General features: G+C 38.4%; 1 protein-coding gene across 1 annotated transcript in view; it reads right to left on the bottom strand.

Annotated features, from left to right (window-relative positions):
• Positions 1 to 2,284: 2,284 nt before the first annotated feature.
• The window catches only part of LOC149782287 (cubilin-like), a 79,967-nt gene continuing 58,293 nt past the window's right edge, over positions 2,285 to 23,958 (bottom strand). The window contains exons 23-26 of the mRNA XM_089933663.1: positions 23,488 to 23,555; positions 7,100 to 7,169; positions 6,126 to 6,240; positions 2,285 to 4,387 (exon numbers count right to left, since the gene is read on the bottom strand). Coding sequence (XP_089789789.1) covers positions 4,219 to 4,387; positions 6,126 to 6,240; positions 7,100 to 7,169; positions 23,488 to 23,555 — 422 coding nt within the window. The 3' untranslated portion in view covers positions 2,285 to 4,218. The remainder of the gene's footprint in view (positions 4,388 to 6,125; positions 6,241 to 7,099; positions 7,170 to 23,487; positions 23,556 to 23,958) is intronic.

The following is a 23,958-nucleotide window of genomic DNA, read 5'->3' as shown; positions in this document are numbered from 1 at the left end:
TGGGTTCAAGTCTCGTCTCGGCCAGTAGCTTCCCGAGGGACTGTGATTCTTCCAGGGGGTTTCCCCGGGTTCTTCCTACACCAAATATACAGGCCGCCATGGATTACGTATCATGTGCAAAATAGCGTTCACCCAATCCCCAAATGAAGTTTAAATCTGTGAAAACATGTTTTGTTTCTTGTAGGTATTAGTACGTCTTGCATATTTTGTCTCATCAAGGTTTTTATTGACCAGACAATGCGTAATTCGAGAACGTTGCCATGACCAGAATGTCTATCATATGCTGAGGTCAAATGAATGCTGCAACTGCTTTTTGTTCAAGAGATATCATATTTGAGGTTCACATTATTCCATGGTTGGTTATTATGTTTGAAATTATGCGACCTACGTGAAGACTATCTGAGTTGAATGTGATGGATATGATATTCGTTCCACGTTTGTTTCTCTGTAGATAGCATTGTTTACGTAACCGTTTGTATCGCTATCACTATTAGACCGGTATGACTAAAATGCGAAAAGTTACGAAAGTGTGAAAAGTTCATTTAAAATTAAAGTAAAATAATAAAAAAGAGACAAACAGTCATATATACAATTATATTTTCATAAAGGATATACAACATATCAATATTTTAATTAACATTTTATACAATTTTATATAGTGCCTTGGAATTAAGGCCATTATCATACGAAGTATCTTATAAGTCCAGTAATTTTCTTTCATGAGTTTGTTCATGTCTTCATGCACAATATCTATCGGCATAAAAGAAAAATCGAGTAGAGTGATTATTAGTTTTAAAATTTATTGAAATATTAACATTTTATAAATGTGTTTGTCCAGTATATTTCATGCTACATTTTTTTTTACAGGTTATCAAATAAATCACATCAGTGGATACGCAGTTAGTGTTATAACGTAGAGAAAATACTTCTTTTGTATTGGCCTTCTAAAGGAAGTACTATCTCTTATATTTGCACATTGAGAGCACCAATGTCTGTTACATTTAAATGATGAAAGATATCTTTTTTTTTTAAAAAAAATTCTTTCTATTTAGTTCTAATTAAAAACATCTCGCAAATTCTTGGGCCTTCTACAAGCTTGTAAAGTGTTTTTACGCTGTTGTATTCGGTAAATTTAGGATCCTAATATTTATTAATCATAAGGTCTATATTAGGTAATGAAGGATTATATTGTATTGTGAAAGGAGTTATATTTTTCTCTATTGTGCATTTTGCTGTATTTAAAGCCCCATGTTGAGTAAGATTACGGGCTTTGTTCAGCGCATAATCAATTATATGTGTAGGATAATTTCTATTTTGGAAATATGTTTGGTGGATATTAGTCTCCTTGATTTGAATATTTGTAGAGATATTGTTATCAATATTTATTATTACATTTACATCTAAAACTGAAACGTGCCTACTAGATGCGGTATAAGTAAATTTAATCATCGGGTGAAAATGATTCAGGCGATCAATGAATTTTGTTCAGTTCTTCTGAGGAATGGTTCAGAATCATTGAGATGTCATCTGAAAATCTAAACTAAACAAATGGATTAAACTTTTCGTTTTGACGAAATATCTTTTTCTAATTTATCCATGAACAGGGAAGCGTATGATGGAGCCATATGACTACCCATTGCCGTGCCCATTATTTGGATGTAATTCGTATTATTGAATTGAAAATAATTATTTTCCAGGATAAGTTTTATTATTTTACAAATATTTTCACTAGATAGTGTGATATTATTAGGATAGTTATCAAGAAAATATGTATACGCTTCAATACGATCTGTATGCGGAATGTTGGTATATAGTCATGTTACATCTAATGATACTAGGATTGATTTATTAGATAGCTGTGGAATATACTTCAACTTTTTAATGAAATCGGTAGTATTTTTAATGTATGAAGAAAGCGATTTCGTTAAAGGTTGTAAAACACAAAAGAATTATGAAGCAATCAGTAAATGCGAAACTAGTAGGACAGAAATATATATATATATATATATATATATATATATATATATATATATATATATATATATATATATATATATATATATATATATATTGACCGACCCGACTATTTTGATTTTGATTTTAAGTTTCAATTAATACTTGTTTCAAAATTTAAATTATATTGTGCAATAACTCATTCTACATAGGATTTAATATATCTATTTTTTATATAAAGTATTTCCAGAAAGATCCATTTTGCGAATGTATCCTTGTCGCGAAAAGGACTTACTTATCTGCGAAATGGATTGACTATATTTTATTATCAGTTGCAACCAGTGTTTCTGTTTCACAAATGAAATTATAATGTGTAATAACTGATTTTCAAAATTATTTAACATATAGTTTTAATAACGAGTGTTTATATGTTCTTGTAGTAGACGGTAAGCCATGTTTGCGAAAAGGACCCAACATGCTCTCACCACGCTTTCAATCGGTATTTCGATTTTAAGAAATGTAAGAAGAATTATACACTTTGAATGGATATTGACTTTGAAGTCTTTATGGAAGGAAACTACATTCATTCGCATGGTGCATGGACACTCATGAAAAACAGCAAAATTAAAAACATCACTACCATTAATAACAACATCCGAAGGAAAAAGAAAATTTAAAACCCAAACAAGAATAAAAATAAAAACAAGAGATAATATTTTACATAAATAAATACTCATGTTTAAACTTAAAATATGTATGCTGTTTTGAAAGAACAAAAACAACGATTTTATAAGCACTTTTCCCACCCGTTTTAACTTTATTTTTCGATGCCAAAATCACGTTTTTATAGCTGTTTCGAAATATGTATTTACACTGATGCAAATGAAGATAACAAAAACCTTTCCTACTACTTGCTTGTTTTAATAATAAAAAATGTCGAGAAAATGACTTTGTTGTAACTTTGACCGACCGAAATTTGGGAACAAATAAGCTTAAATACTCAATTCAAAGCAACTTTTCTCGTCTTAGCTTACATTAATTTTTTTGTATTTTCCCAAACTTTTTTGTAATTTTTTGCAAGTTTTTGTAACTTTTCTCAACTTTTCGTAACTTTTCTCACTTTTCGCAACTTTTCGCTCTTTTCTCAACTTTTCGTAACTTTTCGCACTTTAGTCATACCCCTATTAGACCTTTGTTGCTACTCTTTTTTGTCAGATACGGGGTTAGTTCTATGACCTCTGTTAAAAGTTTCCATCATTATAGTACATTCTCCTGATACTAAGTGTTTCATTGCTGGGGATGTTTTGGATCCAACACCTTGGATGGCAGCTGGATGGAAGAAGGTACTGATACTTATCAGTCAGTTTGGAATCAATGTTTGTATAGTGCTTGGTGTGATACGGTTAGTTTTTGCATCCAAACATATATGATCAGTGTTCGAAAGTTTGGCATTGAATTTGATCGAACAATGTAAATTATTGGCTTCTTTTATTAATTTATATCATTTTTGCCCCCCCCCCTCCCCGCTGCTATTTTCTGATTTCCACATAATCAGCAAAACATGTCCATTGGTATAGGCGATCAGAAGTTTGCTTTTTGAGTCGGTTCACATGATAATTTGCCTATGAGATATCCGTCTGAGTCCCCAAGGTTGTTCAGTTTATCCTGAGGTAGGTTTTGCCATTTATCCCATACGCAATATGTTTAAGGAATAACTCGAGGAGTTTAATCAGGAAATCTGTTCGCCAGTTCAACAAAACATTAGACCTAGGATAACTAACTGGACAGTTGTGCAAAATGACACATTGGCCGATATTTTTCATTTGTATCTATCAAACTGGGTCACTATTTAGATTCTTTTGTTCAAAGCACATTCAGCCTTGCAAGCGTCTCTTTAAGTTGCATCGTAATAGGTAGTGCAGTACAATCTTGTAATTTTTATTCATTTTATTTTGTATATTGCTGGGAATATTTATAGTCAAACATTATATAGATTATGTAACGAAATGACGTTTTTGTTATTTGTTCGTATCTCTTGCGTAAACTGCGTGTTCTTGTTATGTCTCATATAATAACATTATACTGACCAAACAATAAAGTATAAGTTGGAGAGAGGGTTATTTGCCGTGTAATGTTAAAAAAACTATTTATACATAGACATATATTCTTTCATCAATATTTTTTTCGTGGCAGAAAGTTCTCATGTTGCAAGTCATGGTCGCGGAAATGAGCATATGTTTTGGAATGAATTTTCTCCATAACATTTTACCCCGCGATACGCAGATTTTCATATATAGTAGAGACTTGAATTTGGCTACTGTTGTCAGGCGGATTCACGTTTTCATAATAATTAGCCTTTGTTGTCTCATAACGTTGGGCCGTTTTCATAGATTGTAATTCGGTGTATGGCCTCTCTTCTTTCCTTTCCTGCTCTCTGAAGACGGAAATAAAATCATTTATTCTCATATTCATTTGACCATACTGAATATAATCAGGATATGCATTTGTAACGTACGATATCGCAGATACGATGAATTTTGTGATAATTACTTACTCATTTAATTGATATTTATATGAACTCGACTGGCTTAGTGAATGTATTATTGATTGGTAGCAAACGCACTGAAAAGCGCTATGGTGCAGTTTTTGTAGCGATCCATGCAAACAAAGTACCCGAATAATTTTAAAAAGGTGACCTTATTGAACTAAATTTTGAAATAAATGTTTTGTTTCCTTTAGACGGTTTATTTTCAAATGTAGGCTTTGATCGAGTATAAATATCAAACGGACAGTTCGATGAAGGAGAAATCCTAACGTACATGGGCTACTGGTTCAATCAACCTTTAGGTATGTTGTCTTGAAAACAGAGCCTTCTCATGATGCTTCAGAAGTTCGCTAAAGCTCCTGTATTTTAAACGATTCATTGAACTAGATATTTTATAATAACATCTTATCACCAGTTGTCCAAACCGGTTGTCTTTCGGATAATTTACAATAACACGGAAGGATGCCAACAATGTTATTTTTCGTGTGCAGAAATTTTAGTGAAGAAGAAAGGCTGCATTGAAATAATTGAAAAAGTAGCCTTGCTTTCTCTTCTCCAATTTAACATTGCCAAATTAAACTCTGTAAGGATATGTAGCAGAGGATTTGGTGCAGAAACTCTAGAATTGACAATAATTTTTAATTAAAATGGGTAGAAGAGCGTAGATTACCAGGAATTATGATTTCTGTTAAATTGTGAAAATTAATTATGAAAGTAAATGGCAAAATAAAAGAAATCTGTTCAAAATAAGGTTCAAGGGGAATCGTACATCGATTGCAGAAAAAAGATTTTAAATGTTTTAGTGAGTTTCGTTACAAACCAATTTTGTAATCACTCTGCCAGATCTACCAATTAAAATAACAGATATTCACGAGCTTGTTTTATAATCATTTCTGGAACTCAAAAATACATTGAATAGAAAGGGTAACAGTCTAATTGTGCGGTTGTGTTGACAATGAATGTTGAAAATGAATGAAATACGTTACTTTGAGCACAAAGCATCCCAAGCTTGCTATCACGTTTCTATGTGGGTCAGTTACATTTCGTCTTTCAGACAGATTCCATACATATATTGCCGTTCTTACATAATATAATTTAATACGCTTTTAAATTTCCTCTTGAAAATCGGAAATTGTCTTCATATAATATGAACCAGCAAGACAATAACTTCATTAATTTTTCTTGATCAACAAGGCAGACGTATAACATGTTAACAATATTTGCATAACCAACAAGTTAGATATATGATATGTGTTCACGATATTTGCATAGTCAACAAGCCAGACGTTTGACCATATATTCGCATTATTTGCATATTGTGCCCTAATCCACGTCAATTGTTAACCTCGAACTGTTTACTGCAGTACCTCATATTTTTTGTAATATTGTCTCCAATACGTTGATACTTTGGGTAATGAGTAATCTTCATTTCTTGCAATATAAATCCCAATAAGGTCGTCATTAAACTGGATTTCTTTCCATTATCCACAACTGAGTATGAATTATATTCATATATGCATGAAGTTGAGATCATCCAGCTTAATTGAATCACTCGTTAAATTTGTCTTTAATATTTCCGATCGCATAAGGATCAAGAAACAGAAAGTTACCTTTTTTGCTGTCTTACCTTATAGTTCTTCTTCTTCTACGACAGTAAAAACATAGTCCAATAGTTATGATTATTGCTACGACCAAAACAGCAACAGATGGTATCAAAATTTTCACGTCTACTCTTGCAGATCCTGTCCAACAAACAAAACGTGCAAGACTGAGATGTCGCGAGGTGATTGCTGATTTTTATTGCTTCGTCTGTATGAATACGAAAATTGAACGTTCGTTGAAAGTAAAGTTTAAAGTTACTTTGTTGGGACTTTCCAGCAAGATACTATTCAAAAACATGAACATATTACGTTTTATATTATGTAAGCAGTAAAAGATCCATTTATAATTAAAGCCTTTGAAGCTCAATATCTACCCAAACACTTAGCAGCTCTCTCTTACACTTTACCAAGATCTTTCGTAGCGCTATGAGCACTTGGAGATATTGGATGGCGTAAACTGTCATAGTTTAGAGTTCTATCTTAAATAAATAATGAAACACAATTTAATATATGATTTTAATAATCACAGTGAGAGTAATGTGAAATAAGATTATACGATCAATGAAAACTACATTAAGCGCTGAGGCATCTTTAAACATCATTAATCGACCGCGCATCCGTTATGTTTCGGAAAACGACGATGATCTCAGGAACTGTATAATACTGGAAAAATTCAAAGCATATGGTCTTCAACCTGTGCTAAATGTTTTTGCTAATATTTTTGGGGCAATTATTGATTGGGTTCTTTTTCAAATACAATTTCTGTTTCATATATTGATCATTACTTTGGGATAAATGTTTAACTCATAGTACATCAAGACAACGCATTCCATTCCATTCATTTTAAAATGATTTTGTTTTGATTGGATCGTTAGTTTTTCAAAAGTAAGAATGTTTAAATAATGTACATATTTAAATATTTCAGAAGTGATCACCCATAACAGCCACGATGGAAAATAACGAAGGAGAAAAAGATGAAGTCAGGGAGGATTCTTGATACCTGCTTCTTTTGACTTCGGAATGTCGTCCGATCGCTTGATGCAATTAACATTTCCATTCGCAAATACATTCTGAATATACGAAAATATATTTCATTGTTTCTATGAGAAAAAAGGATCATCATTTTTGGCCTTGTCTTATGTTACGTGTTTAGGCTTGAATAAACAGTAACACAAGAAATAGTGAAAACAACAAGCTTTGAAAAATTTAATAAATAATTTATTTGCCTACAAAAATACTTTAAGAATAAAAAATAAGAATTTACGGTTTTAAGAATCATATCCAAAAATAATTCAAGAATAATCCACAAATAAAATTTTAGAAGTCCTAATATTGAAATGTTCTAATGAATTCAAGTTCAAGTCCCGACGAAGAATCCAAGATGAAAGGCGATGACGTATGCTGTATCCTATACTGTGTTGAATACAGTTTCATGTAGAAACAAGAAATATCACACCGATTTTGGAAATCAGAATACAATTTGTAAGAAATGTCTTTGTTCAAGAATTATGTATGAGCACACATATTTCTCCAGGAAAAAAGAATTAATCCTTTTGAATCCAAATAATTCGAAATAACTCCAAACTGACACAAGAAAATAACACATTGACTTCAAATGTTATAAGGCCAGACTGTGTTTCTTTCTCTAAAACGATGGTTTAAAATTTGAATTGTACGCAAAACAGATGCCCGGATAAGGGTCACGTGATCATGTTTACATATTAAAAATCATGCAGCCCCTGTATGTCCTTGATAAGAACCAATCATTTTACTCCGAGAATATACAAAAAAGTTGTTTACTTAATTAAACACTATTTACAAGCTAAGGGCCACGTATCCAACACAGCCTCGATCTCAACCTTATTATTCCCACAATACAAAATAAACTAACAAAACTTGTTGACGTGACTGTTACTGAATTTGAATTAAGGTCGGAACTAGGTCAACTTTAAGTGTTTACCAAATGAACAGTCAAGGTCAAACTGTTTTGTGGAAATATTTTCCAAAATAAATGTAAATTAAATCAGATATACGTAACACTTGTCAGATGGCTGACTGTAGTAATTGGTATAGCTATGATTTTGTCGATCCATATATCGGATAGTTTCTTTCGGTATATAAAATAATCAATATCTTTATTCATATCAGTGGGAAAGCATTGATATTGAAAGACTACAGGAAATGCCGCTGACGTATTATTTCAGCAGCAGGGGGGGCGAATCGGACATTTTGTCCAATCGTTATTTGGCTTAATTATTACTTTCTGCACTCAACGATCTAGTGTCGTCAGCGCCTGGTAAAAAAAAAACGACGACGTCGTTGGGGGATCGTCGCGTCGTCATTTGGTTTAATTAACACCTTCTGCGCGCCGATCCCCAGCGTCGTCAGCGTCCGGTAAGCACATCGACGACCGCGTCGATGTCATCGCCCCCTCTGCTGCTAAGTGGTTATTTACAATGAAAATTATTTACAACTAACCGAATATTTGGTCAAGTCCGATACGATATCGTGTCCGAGGATCATGTAAATTTATCGTTATGAATCCATGTGGGGTCGACTGAGCATGACTAAAAAAGTTTCGAAAAACATTAAAGTCCATGTCACCGCCGCACCATGTCTGCCAAATATTTCGTAGCGTGTGTGTATCAACGCCGTTGAATACAGCAAGAATATTGCAGTTATCTCTGATTACTTTTGGAATCTGAGTGTATCGTTGAGTGACATATATCACGTCAGTGTTTTTATGCCTGCCTCTGGAAAATATCCTAGCTGGGTTCTTTTGATTGTCTAACATAACATCATCGTACACGACTAGATTGTTAACGTCGCCATCAATATCATCAATACCCGGTGCATCATTGATATCCGTAATAAACTCAATAACATTCTTTTTAGCGATCGCTGATGCATTCTCGTTGAAATCTTTCAACACCTCGTAGCATCGTTGATCATCTACGCTAGGAGCAACCAAATACAACTTATCCCACTTCATCCATCTCATTATTAAATTGAGTAACAATTGCGTCTTGCCGGATCCAGATGGTCCGATGATAATCATCCGGATCGAGTTTGGTAACGCTGCAACATGCTTAACTGGTTCTCTTGTTTTAGTCGCCGAAAAATCAATTATATTCATATCTCTATACATAAATTATGGATCTATATTGTGTGAAGTGTAGAGTGCGTACTGGCACAAATGATATGACAACCGTTACGACAAGAAATAACAGATCGGCGCTTACTGGTAAGTGTGTACAATGCGGTACAAAGAAATTTAGATTTATTTCTATTAGACCCGGAGATGTTTTAAAAAAAAGCGAGGAGGTGACATCGCAGCCAAATTGGCAAAACTCCCCGGAACACCGTGGGCAAAGTATCCAGGAGAAAAACACCTCCCAGGATATAACTACTGTGGCCCCGGAACACGATTAGATATTAGACTCGATGATCAAAATCAGCCCAAACCCGGTGAGTATCCAATAAACGCTATCGATAAGGCGTGTCATGCTCATGATGTTGCTTACAAAAGTAGCGATCTGCAACAGCGTCATATCGCGGATGTAAAATTAATTCACGCGCTAAATGCTATTCCTGATAAATCCGTCAAAGAAAAATTGGCCTCATGGTTGGTAAAATCGGCTATGAAAGGTAAATTAATGATTGGCGCTGGTAATTAATAACAATCATCCAAGAAAAACGATGGATTCCATCTATTATTCTCCGAGAGGATACTGGAAGGGGAAGGCCGCAATTGGTAAGCTTGCAAGCGCTGCAAAGGTAACAAAGACCACTGCGGCTAATTGGTTATCCAAACAGGCTATATGGCAAATCTATCTACCACCGCCTAAACAAATCAACTTCTCGCGCTTTGATGTCAGCGTACCTAATGAAGTTCATCAGGCTGATATACTATTTCTGCCGCATGACAACGGTTACAAATACGCGCTAACCGTAGTTGATGTTGCGAGTCGATACAAACAAGCGGAACCGTTGAAAACAAAGTCAGCAACTGAAGTAGCCGATGCGTTTGAGCGGATTTATCGAAGAGGTCCTCTGCGCTGGCCAAATCTATTACAAGTTGATCCTGGTAGTGAATTTCGCGGCGCTGTTTTATCAACGCTGAAACATCATAGCGTCGCGATACGACGAGGTCATACTGCGCTACATCGTGATCAGGCAATTGTTGAACGATTCAATCGGACTCTCGCTGAACGGTTATTTGGATATCAATACGCGAAGGAATTCATCCAAGAAAAACGATCTCGTGAATGGGTCAAAAGGTTGCCAGGCGTAATTGCAGCGTTAAATAACGAGATTACCCGAGCAATCAACATGAAGCCCAGCGACGCGATTAAATACGAGTATATACCCGGAAAATTAAAAATAAATAGCGTTTCTAAGCCGATTCTTGGCGATGTCACTGTTAGATATCTATATGAACCAGGAGAGCTTGAAGGCGGTAAAAAAAGGGCTACCGATCCTATTTGGAGTGTTACCACACATAACATATCAACGATAACACGATCAACTGGTAGACCACCGATCTATAGACTGGATTCAACTGCTCCTCAGCGCGGATTTACACGCGAGCAACTACAAGTGATACCTAACGATACTCAATTGCCCCCACGTGGTCTTAACTAGCGCCGTTGCGTCTATTGCACTCAAGACATGTCAACCTCACATTGTTTTTAACATGACCGAGACTGTTATCGATTCTGTCCACGGTAAATTGGCGAGCGTCTTTATCCGAATAACGCCAGCGCATTACACAATTACAACTCGCGCAGTGATTATTCTGTTGTTGTCGTAATGCAATTATTAATTCGGCATCAATATCAAAACGCCGCTGTTTTTTTTTATCCTGTTGGCGGTAACCCGAGAGTTTTCTATCAATGACGCTTGCATCGATGGTGACTTTGTCGCCGGCTTCGTCAGTGACTCCGTCACCGGCTCCGTCAATAACAATTCTTCGAAGCTGATTTATCCTTCGTACTCTGGACACTGCAAGATAGACTAGATTTGACCATTCGATGCTATTATCAACCATCCAAACAATGGTGTCCGTGATGGTTAGTCCCTGCGAGGAATGTATTGTTGTTGCGTATCCTAGCGTCCACGGGGATTTATCAGCACGTAGCGCGTCCTCGACGACACCGATATCAACGAGCACGATATCATTCAGCACGAGAATTTGTTTTTTTGTCTCCGACGCTGTCGGGGCTGGAATTTCAACTTCAATGTTCTGCCGCCGTGTGTCCGCGGGTCTATAACATAACGGCACTGGACGCGTTGGAAACTTTTCCTTATGCAACGTAAACAACTTCCGCTGAAGTGTGTCTCTGACTATCTTTCTACTCGCTACAATTAAATCATTTGGTCTCCATGTTTCCCAGAATTCATTTAACGGCGTTTCCGGAATCACCTCGCGGATTATTTCACACTGAACTCTATCCGGCTGTAATCTGATTAGTTTTTTAACCTCGCGCAGTTGTTCATCAAGTGCTCGGTAATCAGTATCGGTTTCTTCATAATAGTCCACGAACCCGCTCAACCAATCATGTGGACCCTCGCCGACAAATGGTGGTGGTTGGCCATGGTCCCCACACATGATCACCGCTGTATTCGCGCGCAGCAACCACTCAAGAAACATTTGTAAAGTATCTAACGAAACAGTACATATCTCATCCCAGATGATAATGTCGGGAATAAATTTTTCACCCATTCGATCAGGAGTCCACTCGCCGCCGCTGTATCGAAAAAAGCTGTGATAAGTAACGGCGTCAACATTTCGTTGTTTTATTTCTCGCGCTAGTCTATGGGTCGGTGTAAGCACGATTATACTTGCCCGCGTTCGAAATAATTCAATTGCCCGAGTCGTCTTTCCTGACCCGCCACAGCCGCTTAAATAAACCGTCTTGTGTCTACAAATTGGATCAGAACACGGTGGTGCATTAGACCATTCTGATAATTTATCACCGCGTAAGTAGTCGTTCTCAACGGTGACATCTGCTGACGGGGAATAATCGCGTCGTATTTCATTTTTAATTCTCCATGTACCCCAACTCTCGTCCGGACTAGTAAACTCGGCTACGTTTTTCTTGTACTTTACGTCTATATAAAATGAATCAACGGCTACTCTAACCGCGGTGTCAGGAAATCTATTTATCATCGAGAATAAATTAATAGCGGCATAACCCAGCATAGACGCCCTCAAATGCGGGTATGCCGGGCTGTCTCCATCGCTGTAGGTAACAACTGTACCCAACCTCGTTCCATTGGACAAGAAAGCTGTTTTGCAGTTCACGTATCTATTTTTTGCCACTGCGTCCTTGATTACGAAATCATATTCTGCGTCATCTATAATCAGCCGTGAGCAATATCGTTTGTAGTCGTGGTTTTTTCCACCTTGTGTAAACTTACCAATTATTCTTCTACCGAGATCTTTTGCCTCTCTGTTTCGTTGGTTAAATATCCTCCTGGACCATTCGATGATATATTCCTCGTCGGCATCAATGCGCTTTCTGGACTCGTCAATTATGCTATCTAGACGCTCCGGTTCTGGTAACCAGACTTCAGTCTGTGCCCGGTATGATATAATCGCGTCACTGACAATCAACGAAACTAGCATGCTACAATCAATCATATACCGTAGCAGCGCTATTGGCAGCCACTTCTTTTCAGCCATGTGTCTACCGATCCAAATATAGCAACAGCGATGGAGTCCTGCCGCGAATTCAAATGATACTATGCGAGCGAATCCGGTTAAATCAAAATCAGGCAGTGGTCCATTAATAGCAACACGAGTCATTTCATGACTGGGATGTCCAAATCGTTTGAAATACTCAGCGGCGGATCCATACCCGAGAAAACTCGCTGGATAACAGGCAACCATATCAACGGAAATCATAGCGTCGCGGTTGTATCTAGTGTTCCATAGTCCACCGTGATAGTATTCCAAACAACTGGATTGTACATCCGGTAGAAATTCCTTGCGTGTTGGTCTCCACGCATTTTTCCTTGCTGCAACATGAGCCGCAACCGATGGAATTGTAAAACAATTTGTTAGCAGTTGTTCATCATGCTCTTCAAATTCCATGGCGGTTTTTTTCATCCTGTTGTGAAACGCTTCAGTGCGATATAATTCACCGTTTGGTCTTACAAACTGATCAAAGGTATCCGCATCGTTTTCAGCGCTGCGAAGTAACCACACTGATACAGGGTCGTTTTTACACAAGTAGGCAATAGCATCAAATAGTTTCCTCTCCGCGAGAAACCCATCCCTGGAGAATTCTTCTCCTAGGAATTCTTCGGGTATATACTTTACTGTTCTATCCCGTGGAAATATTGTGATCGCGGGCGTCCATGCGTGTTCGTTATGATCGATAATTTTGATTGGGGCTCCCTTTGATTTGTACTTTGATTCGTGTAATACTTCACCGGTTATCGTTGTAACGGTTATTGGAAATCTCAGCGATGTTTCTAATCTCGCTATGTCGCTGATGGTCGCTCCACGCTCTTTTACGGTTAGTTCCCACTGGTTGATTTTGCTACGTCGTAAATCAGTCAATTTGTTTCCTCGACATGCATTTGTAAAATGCTCTATTATTCGTTCTGCTACACAATTTATCCCAGTTGACTGTTTCATCGGTTTCAGTTTTCCGATATCAGGTTTCTTATTTAACGGGTATATTCCATAAACAACTGCTGTTTCAGGATACGCTCGTTCATAGTATGGTCTGTCAATTCCGGTTAACAACCCCGGCTTGGAGTCGCGGCTGACAGTGACTGTTTTCTTGTCGCTGAAAACTGGTTCAAATTTATCACGTATGATCCAATCGCCTGATTCCACCCGGACAATGAATTTTACTCTGAAGAAATACCTTTTACCGTCAAGTTGTGATATTATCATTGCTGCGCGGTTGTCGTTCATGGTAGCATCAACAACACCATCAATTCGAAATGTTGACCAACTATGAGATGCACCATCACGTTTGAATTCATTGATACAATCGCGTATTTTATTCAACAGGGTTTTATCGTTTATTAACGCTTTTGGTGTGTCCTTGAGGACTCTATCGAGATTGAACTTAATATTTTTCCAGGGTTTAATTACTGCTAATCTCTCAAACTCATCCATATAATTAAAACAAGTATTTAAATGAAAGAATATAGTATAATGAATCACTGCAAATGGTTGATGATTGGGTCGACAACCCCGTGCAATAAATCATGTAGAGGTGAATTCTGCGGGTATCATTTACAAAGCGTTCGTAATGGTTCTCTTGGCCCCCTCCCGTGCTTGGTTTGTCACGTCGGTGTAAGAGGAAAATCGCAGTTGTGTATTAATTGTGGCGGAAAGCGATACAGGGAACTAAAACGCTATTATGACAAGCGAATTAAAAACGCCGTCATTGACCCCACCGCCGATTTCGTCATTAAAACCCCCCAAGACTACGTTGAAAGATTCATAATTAAACCAAATAATAAATTAGACAAGTAGTATTATTATACAAATGGACCAAGAATTTCAGCCGCATCCCCTGGTCGTCAATTACGAGGCATCTCGCGACGGCATTGTTAGAAATCGTAGACTGAAGAAGCCGGTTGGTACCGTAAGTAATCAGGGGTATTTGATGTTTGGTGCCGGAAAAAAGAAGTATTATGTTCACAGGATTGTATTTGAAGCATTCAACGGATTAATCGAAAATGGACTTGTCATTGATCATATTAATAATAATAAGACTGATAATTCTCTTGCAAACTTGCAAGCTATCTCGCAAAGTCAGAATACCAAAAAAGGCCAAACCGGTAAATACCCAAAGAAAGCAAAACCCGTAAAGTCATTTGATACAACAACTCACGAGGAAAAAATATTTCAGTCGATGAATGAGGCAGGAAAATATTTTGACATTTATATCGCCTCAATACGATTTGTTGCAGAAGGAATACAGAATTCAGCGATCTCAAAAAAGACCGGACATAGAATTCGATTTTCATATATAACAGAAATCAGCGAGTGATGAAGTCACCGGCGCCTATGGCGCTGACGAGGTCACGTCTAACGAATTATTAAACACCTTCGGAATTGATACACGGGGTTTCATTTTTCTTTTTATTTAAAAACAAGATGTTTTATAAGAATAATGAATATCGAAGACATCAATAATATATTAGCCGAGATTTCAAAATTAAAAAATCAAGGAATTGAATTATCTGATGGTCTCGACAGTGAAAAAATTTTATCCGATTATGAGATTATTAACGAACAGTCGAAACGGGGGCGTTTTACCCTGGCCCGCGAGTATTTTTTCATAAAACGATTACAACATACGATCAATGAAAACTTGTACCACAATGACGCAAATGCATTCATTGGACTATTCACTGCCGTTGAAATAATACGAAAAAAACTCGGACGTGTTTATGAACGACGCCGGGAGATTTCTAGTAAGATCAAAAACATTAGAAGGATTATAGACGAAAACTCCGGCGAGAAATTAGAAATTGCTTCGCAATTGCAATAATGGTAGGTAAATCACTCACTACTCGGCTAGCCAGAGAGCGGCTAGCGGCGCTTAAAAAGTTCATACCGTTACGGGACAGGGTCCGAGAACAACTTCAAACGCGGCAGCAACTACAAACCGATTTTACTGTTGGAAGCGAACAACTCTTTGCCCCGGTAACTAAAGCGACCAAAGATGTTACGGCGGCAACTGTACCCGTCCTCGATGCGCTTGAAAAGATAGCGGCAGAGACAAAACAAACAAAAAGGTCTTTAGAAACACTCCCTGCGAAAATAGCGGCTGCTACAACACGGAGGCCACCACCACTCGCTATAACCGAACCACAAGAACCTTATGTTACAATGGCCGACGAGGAAGAACTAGGTGCTACTGCGAAAGAACCAGAAGAAGAAATACCGGAAGAAGAAATACCGGAAGAAGAAATACCGGAAGAAAAAGAGGGGAATATACCCCGTATTGTACTCAAGAAGAGCACAATAGATCAAATTAGAGGCTTCAGCAACAGGGAAGAATTAATTAATTTTGCTGCCAACAATTTTGCTAAGAGCATACGAGATAAGAAGCATATCAATAGCGGTTACGAGAAAAATATAAAGTCGTTAAAAGACTGGGCAAGAATAGTGTATTTAGCGAGTAAACATAAAGATGCATTACCACATCGTAGTAAATCCGATTACGACGCATTCCACAAGGAAGTTAAGAGTATAACACCAAAAAAAGGAAAAGGATACTCTGTTGGTAAAGAATCCTACGGCGTTACCTGTCCTGGTAGTGTTCTCAGTGATATATCACGGCTAGAGGTACTAATTGGAGGAAAACGAGCCGGAAATAACTCTCCGGAAATAATCAATGAGGCCGCTGATATTTGCAAGCGTTTATTTGCAGGCGGTATTATGGACATTAATGCATATCGAACGCTCATAGACGAACTCGTGGATGATTAATTGGAAAACCGGTGTTTTTATAATAAAGATGATCATACACTACAACCACAATAAACCAGTACTCGTCTACGTGGTAAACTCGCGATTGCCTGTTTACCGCGCGTACTATGGAGATGGTCTCGGTAGCACCATTGCGGGGTTATTTACAAGAATGGCTCCAAAAGTAGCGCCGTTAGCCAAACAATTAGGAATGAAGGCTATTGATGTTATTCGTGATAAGGGAATCAGCGCTATTGGAGACGTTGCCGGAAAGGCGCTTTCAGCCGCGCGGGACAAACTAATGTCGTTGGTGAGGAGAAAAAAGCAAAAACCACCGGTGATGCCATCAACGACAGTGATGCCTGCGAATGTCAGTAAAGTGATAAATAACGCCGTGGAAGAAAAACTAGCGTCGTTGGTAAACAATAATCAAGATGACATCGCAAACATAATAGCGGGAAGTGGTTTAAAACCACGACGATGATTTAGATGCATCAGCGTATTATTAAATAAAATGTTTAAACGAACAGCTGACCCGGCGTTTGATATGGACGCACCAGTGCACAAGGATGATTCTGTCCGTAATTATCAATTTTATTCCTATCATGCAGTACAACCCGACATACGATCGCGAATTGAACTTCAAGTCCATGATACCAGTAAATATTTTTTACCGTGTGAAGCGTTTATTGAAATCGAAGGAGAACTTGTAACAGAGGCCGATACTCCTGCTGTACCAGCACCGTATCCAGATGGTACCAAAGTTGGCTTAGTCAATAACGGCGTAATGGCGCTGTTTGAGAGCGCAAAATATCTCATTGACGGGCGAGAGATCGAGTCTATAGAACGCGATGTTGATGTTGCTACAACAATAATCGGGCTAGCAAGATATTCAGACGATTATACAAGATCAGCGGGTCCATCTATGATGTTTGCAAAGGATACTAGAAACACTGCTGGAAACTCGCAATTTGTGGTAAGACGACCAAGAAATAATGCTAATAACAATGATGCTGATGTTGAGAATATGATTATAAACAGCGATCCTAATTTTAACATCGGAGCTGCAACACGCATATCAATGTTAACAGGGGCGCGTAGATCTTTCTCATGCGCGATTCCACTGCATCATATATTTGGATTTTGTAGGAACGTGCGAAAAGTTATCTACGGAGCAAAGCATACCGTGGTGCTTGTGCGAAAAGGTGATGATAGAAATGCAATTTGGAGAATTCCAGCGGATCCTGCAAATCCAAATAATGACCCTGGTAAAGTCGTTTTAACTAAAATATTATTGTGGATGCCAGTAATGACTCCATCCATTACCACAGAGGCACGATTGCTATCCTTCATGGAGCAGGGAGGAAAATCATTACTAAGTTGGCTAACAACAACAACAGATACTAAGCAATCAAATATCAATGGTATATTCACATGGAACCTGGCATCACAACAAGGCATTTCGGCTCCGCGTCATATATTTGTTGCGTTGCAGGATATGACGAGAGTTGATAATCAATTATTCAGCCATATGATATTTGATCGATTAGGCGTTACTGACGTCTCGCTGAGAATAAACGGCCAGCAGGAACCATCCGAGGATATACAACTTAATTACGGTCAAAACCATGTCGCACGTGTGTACCATCGGTTGCTGTCATATATGAGTCGTGATCAAAACGTCGACACTGGTTTGCAAATATCACAATATGATTTCAAAGAACTATATCCGATCTATTACTTTTCGCTGGAACATCTTGATTTAACAAGACAGTCCGTCGTTGATATACACTTCCGAGCTAATGTAACTCGCGGCGTTATTGCTAATTATAGAGCTATTGCTGTCATCCTCAGCGATAAATCAATGCTGCTAGAAGGTGCTGGCGGACGAATGAGAATCGTTGATGCGCCAGTGGAAAACATGTAATTGAAAGCACAAAACGCGTTTACAATAAAATGTCGTATAGTGTCGTCAGTGTAGAGTTGACTGATGGTCAAGTCAAGAAATTACGATCAAAGTCGGCTAAACAATGCGGAACCACAATAACGCTGAAGCCGTCACAGATGGCAGGTGGTAATCATAAGATATCGTTGACGGCGCGTCAAATAAAACATTTCAATAATGCGATGAAGAACAGAAAGGGTGTTCAGGTAGATTTCTCGGCCGCAGCGATCAAAGACATGGAAAAGACCGGTGGGATATTTCCGCTGTTAGCCGCGATTCCAGCGTTGATTGCCGCGGCCGCACCAGCAGTGGCTAAGGCGGCGGCGTTAGGAGCCGTTGGTACCGCGGCGGGAATGGCATTAAAGAAGGCAACCGGGAAAGGCTACAAAAAAAAACGACCCGTGGCCGGAAAGGGTCTAAGACTACCGGGAACCCCGTATTCATGGTACTCGGGAAAGGGTCTAAGACTACCGGGAACCGTTTATTAACTCGGGAGTCAATGACTCCTGAGTCTATGACTCCAATGTCTAATTTTGATTTAATAGACGCCGCAAACGCGCTAGCGATAAAAAACTTCAGAGGTGTTTTTATGAGGGATCAATTACCGGCGGCACCAAGGAATATTGAAACCGGCATAATTAACCTCGATGGGTCCTCCGGAGCGGGAACTCATTGGGTTGCATACGCGATTGATCCGCGTGCGATCGTCTATTTTGATTCATACGGGTTAGCCCCGCCGAAAGAGTTCATGCGGTATATCCGGGTGTGTTCAGCCCGGGCGTGTTCGGCCCGGGTTTTTTATTCCACGCTGCCAACACAGCGATTAAGCGACCCACCGATATGTGGCCGCGAGGTATTGAACGTACTTGCGGCGATTTCATCATCGCGAAAACCACCTCATGTGGTTGTAAACGAATACACTAGTGGGGTCGTAGAAGCTCAACGGATTTTAGAGAATAACATTTACAATAATAATGATTGATATCTGGGGACGACCGGTTTCGGCGCTGAAAAAGCCCACGGAAACGCCCGCCACCGATGACATAAAAAAACTAATTGAGGATGAAATCGCTGATACGTTGAACTTAACCAGTGTTGACCCAGATGAAATAGTTGTATTTCAAGACCGCCAGGGTAAATTGAAATCCAGTAATGTGTCGCTGGATGACGTTTTAATACGACAGCGTGATACCGCCGAGGACACTATCGCGCTGTATACCAGCGACGGACGACTCAAACCGGGTGAATCCATCTTGACGATAAATGGAAAAATAAGTACACTTGGCGACAATTATATAACCATGTCAAATTCGTTAAAGGGTTTACGTAGTGAAATTAAATTATATGAAGAACGGATCGTGTTGACGCTAACGCATTTCGACGATGTGCAACACATTGTCAATAGTTTTTTTCGGGGACCCCCGACGGCAACCGAACCAAATCTTGCAACAATAACAAATGCTATTTCGGAACTTATGGCGCTGTCGGCCAATTTACCACCGTTGCGAAAAAATGTTAACAGGATCGATGACAACTTTGATAAATTCTTTGGTAAAAAAAATACCAAGCCGGATGAGATTACAATAACTATAAATGATATCACTGCGTATGGACAGAGAATAGAAACAATCAAAACTGATGTTGCAACGAACAAAAGGAGTGTAGACGTGCATGAACGGGAAATAGGAATAATCGGCGTTAATGTTGCAACGATCATAAATAATGTAGACTCGCATGGACGGAAAATAGAAACAATCAAAACTGATGTTACAACGATCATAAATAATATGAGCGCGCATACACAGGAAATAGGAACAATCAAAACTGATATTGAAGCGAACAAAAAGGGTGTGGACGCGCATACACAGGAAATAGGAACAATCAAAACTGATGTTGAAGCGAACAAAAAAAATGTAGACGCGTATTGGCGGGGAATAGGATTAATTAAAACTGATGTTGCAGCGAATAAAAAAGGTATGGACGTGCATACATATGAAATAGAAACAATCAAACTTGATGTTGCAGCGAACAAAAAAAGTATGACCGAGAATACACGGGAAATAGAAATAATCAAAACTAATGTTGCAGCGAACAAGAATAATATAGACGCGAGTTGGCGGGGAGTAGGAATAGTTATAACTGATGTTGAAGCGATTAAAGACAGACTACCGAGAATGGCAGAGCAACTCGAAAAAATAAAAACCCCTCATGAGAACATCATCAACACAGTATACACAATTCGGCATGGATCATTCGATTGGACTCTTACACAGAATACAGTAAATATCACCGCAACTGTTAAGGGCATTTATCGACTGACACTGGTTTCAATGATGCAGTTTAATATATTATCGTCGAGTTCATCCGGGTTTAACAATACAATATCAACAATTATAGACAAGGACGCAACTGAACCGTTTACAATTTATGCCGTTGATGGAAATTTAACCAGGGCAAACATTACATGGTATGTGGAATTTGTAGCGAATCTAAGTAATTAAAAACACTAGCTCTTTTAAAATAAAAATGACCACCAAGGAAATTGAATCAGAGGTATCACCGACGTCACATCAATATCGATTCGATACCGCAAAAGAATTTTCCGCGAACTTGAAAACGCTTTCCGAACAATACCGTGCAAAAATAAAAAAATACCGTCGTAAAATAACCGCCATCGACGCGGTCGTGTACTCGGTATCGGGTATAGTAGCTGGCGCCGGTGTTATTTTATCCACGGTGACCACGATAACCCCGATCGCTGTTCCAATCGCTGTCTCCGCGATGACAACAGTTGCTGGAGTTGCCAACGCAATCACTAGGAAGATATCATCGTGTTTTCAGAAAAAACTCAACGAGTATACAGTAAAACATCAAATAGTATCCGACGCATACTCGAAATTATCCGGGTTGATCTCGTTATCGATTGATAATTTGTTCGTATCCGATGTTGAATTCTCCACGATGGTCCAGTTATATAGCTCCGCGATGTCAAAAATCGAGGATTTTCAACTGGAAGCCGAAACCACCTGGTTGTTAAAATTAGACACTAAAAACAACGAATAATAATAATGTCGCTGAACCCCGAAGGGTTTCAATTACTTCAGCGGATCGCGGAGAACACCACTCCGGTACAAACAAATATGATATCGATAACGTCAACGAAACCCGAATTTAGTGTGAACTTCCCATCGCCGGTTCCAGTGAAGGAAATAGCGCTGGCAAAATTGCGAGTATATCACAGTTGGCCTAATATCCGAGCGGACGCATTTAACGGACAACAACCTAATAACTCGCTGGTTTTTGCACGGACAAATAAACCCGATGGAACCCCAAACTGGGAGGAGGTTACAATACCAACTGGGTCATACCAAATAGAACAAATCAATAAAGAATTTCAACGCAGGATAAAATCAATCACAGGAAAGGAATCAAAAATAGCTATTACGGTTCATGAACCGACGTTATCGTCGACGATTGAAATAAGCACACCGGGGTATATGGTTGATATTTATAACAGTTCAATAAGAACCATACTAGGATGGCCTGAGAATCCACCCGCTGACACCCCCCCATCAACTATCCTCAGACACGATAACGGAGATGGTGGTAGGCATATTGCTCCATACAACGTAAATATTGCATCGGTGATAGCGATTAATCTAGTGTGTGATGCTATCGAAGGAAGTTACCAGGTGGATACCAAGCAATCAAATCAGGCTCAACAGGGATATATCCTTTATTCATTTTCACCAACAGCCCCTCCGGGATTTTTAATCGTTGAGAGTCCGATTAATCCGGTCTATATGCGATGCCATGATCGGTTTTTAACGAGAATTAATTTTAGAATTACCGATCAGTCAAATAACCTAATTGATCTGCAAGAGGAGGAGTTAGTGATCACTCTGTTTGTAAGATCATTGTAAATAACCACTTAGCAGCAGAGGGGGCGATGACATCGACGCGGTCGTCGATGTGCTTACCGGACGCTGACGACGCTGGGGATCGGCGCGCAGAAGGTGTTAATTAAACCAAATGACGACGCGACGATCCCCCAACGACGTCGTCGTTTTTTTTTTACCAGGCGCTGACGACACTAGATCGTTGAGTGCAGAAAGTAATAATTAAGCCAAATAACGATTGGACAAAATGTCCGATTCGCCCCCCCTGCTGCTATTTCAGGACTTATGCATTAAAAATCACAGCACCATCAAACCAGGTTTGCGGAATTTTGTAAAAAAGAAGGATGTATGTAATTCCAGCTATGTAAATAATCACGGACTTTAAATACATTGATATATCCTTACCAAGTCTATCAATTTGTCTTTTGTTTTCGATTGTACAGAATGCTAAGTCCACGTACTCATCTTTCTATAAAGTTGTATCACACATCATATTCAATCATCTTACAATGTCTAATATTTCTATACTAAAATTAGCTAATATATTTGCATCTTTATTACTGGCATTACCTTAAGATTTTCTTTCAGATAAGACAAAAGTCTATGGTCCTAAAAGCGACAAGCAGTACGCACGCACTAGGCGGTGACAAAATATTTGTGTTTTAATAATTCTATTTTCACCTGGAAAAGGAGCTGGATGATGTGTGTGTGTTTGTTTGCTAGAGCTGATGATGATGATAATGCTGATGATGTCTTAAGAACGTTGTGTGTTGCTAATGTTGGAAATAAAGCTTGCAAGCCATAGTATGCCCGAGGTCCGTACTCACTGTCTTCGTTTGCATTTTATAATGGCGAGATAGCCGTTAGGACAACTCACAAATATAACTGTGTAGATATGATAGTATTTCCAGTGTGGATAACATATTGATAAAATAGAGAGAAATGTATTCCCCGCGCGTAAAAATTAAATCAGCGAAAAAAAAGTGATTTAATGCTCTCCTCTTAGCTGCTCTAATTTAAGTAATGAACTAATAACTTAGATCACCTCTACTAGTAATCGGTGTAATTGGCTGGAAGAATTACAGAATATGTACCTGGTGCAGCTGGTTGAGGTCTGTGAAACAATCCACACGACCAGACTCCCCTTCACAGTAACATGTGCCTGTTTATTTCAAAACAAAAAAAAAAATGGTTTCGTACTATTTCATAACCAGTAATGTGTTCTCACAAATTCATTTTACGTTCAATTTCCAGATACAATTTTTGAGGTTTGACTAAGATGGAAAGAAAAACAATCCTAAAATTTCATGTGATGATCATTTCAAAAGCAATAAAAAAGTAAGATATTATGGCTCAAAACTGATGTAGAGAGTTCGTTTGTAAAGGGTAGAAGCAGCAAAGTAATGAGTTATATGCATATGAAACGTTTCTATAATCGAGATCTGAAACTACATTTATAGAAGTTCAAACTACTAAAGTAAATGCCTATGAGATAAATCGAACGTTTAGAAATGTCACCAAATTTGCAGATAAAAAGTATGTTCATGAATATTTTCTCTGCAGTA

Source organism: Sinohyriopsis cumingii, chromosome 15 (assembly GCF_028554795.1).
Source record: "Sinohyriopsis cumingii isolate HCF-2022 chromosome 15, ASM2855479v2, whole genome shotgun sequence".
In the NCBI taxonomy this organism is placed as follows: Eukaryota; Metazoa; Mollusca; class Bivalvia; order Unionida; family Unionidae; genus Sinohyriopsis; species Sinohyriopsis cumingii.
Note: the sequence above shows the minus strand (reverse complement) of the source record. Positions and strands in the feature narration are given on the sequence as shown.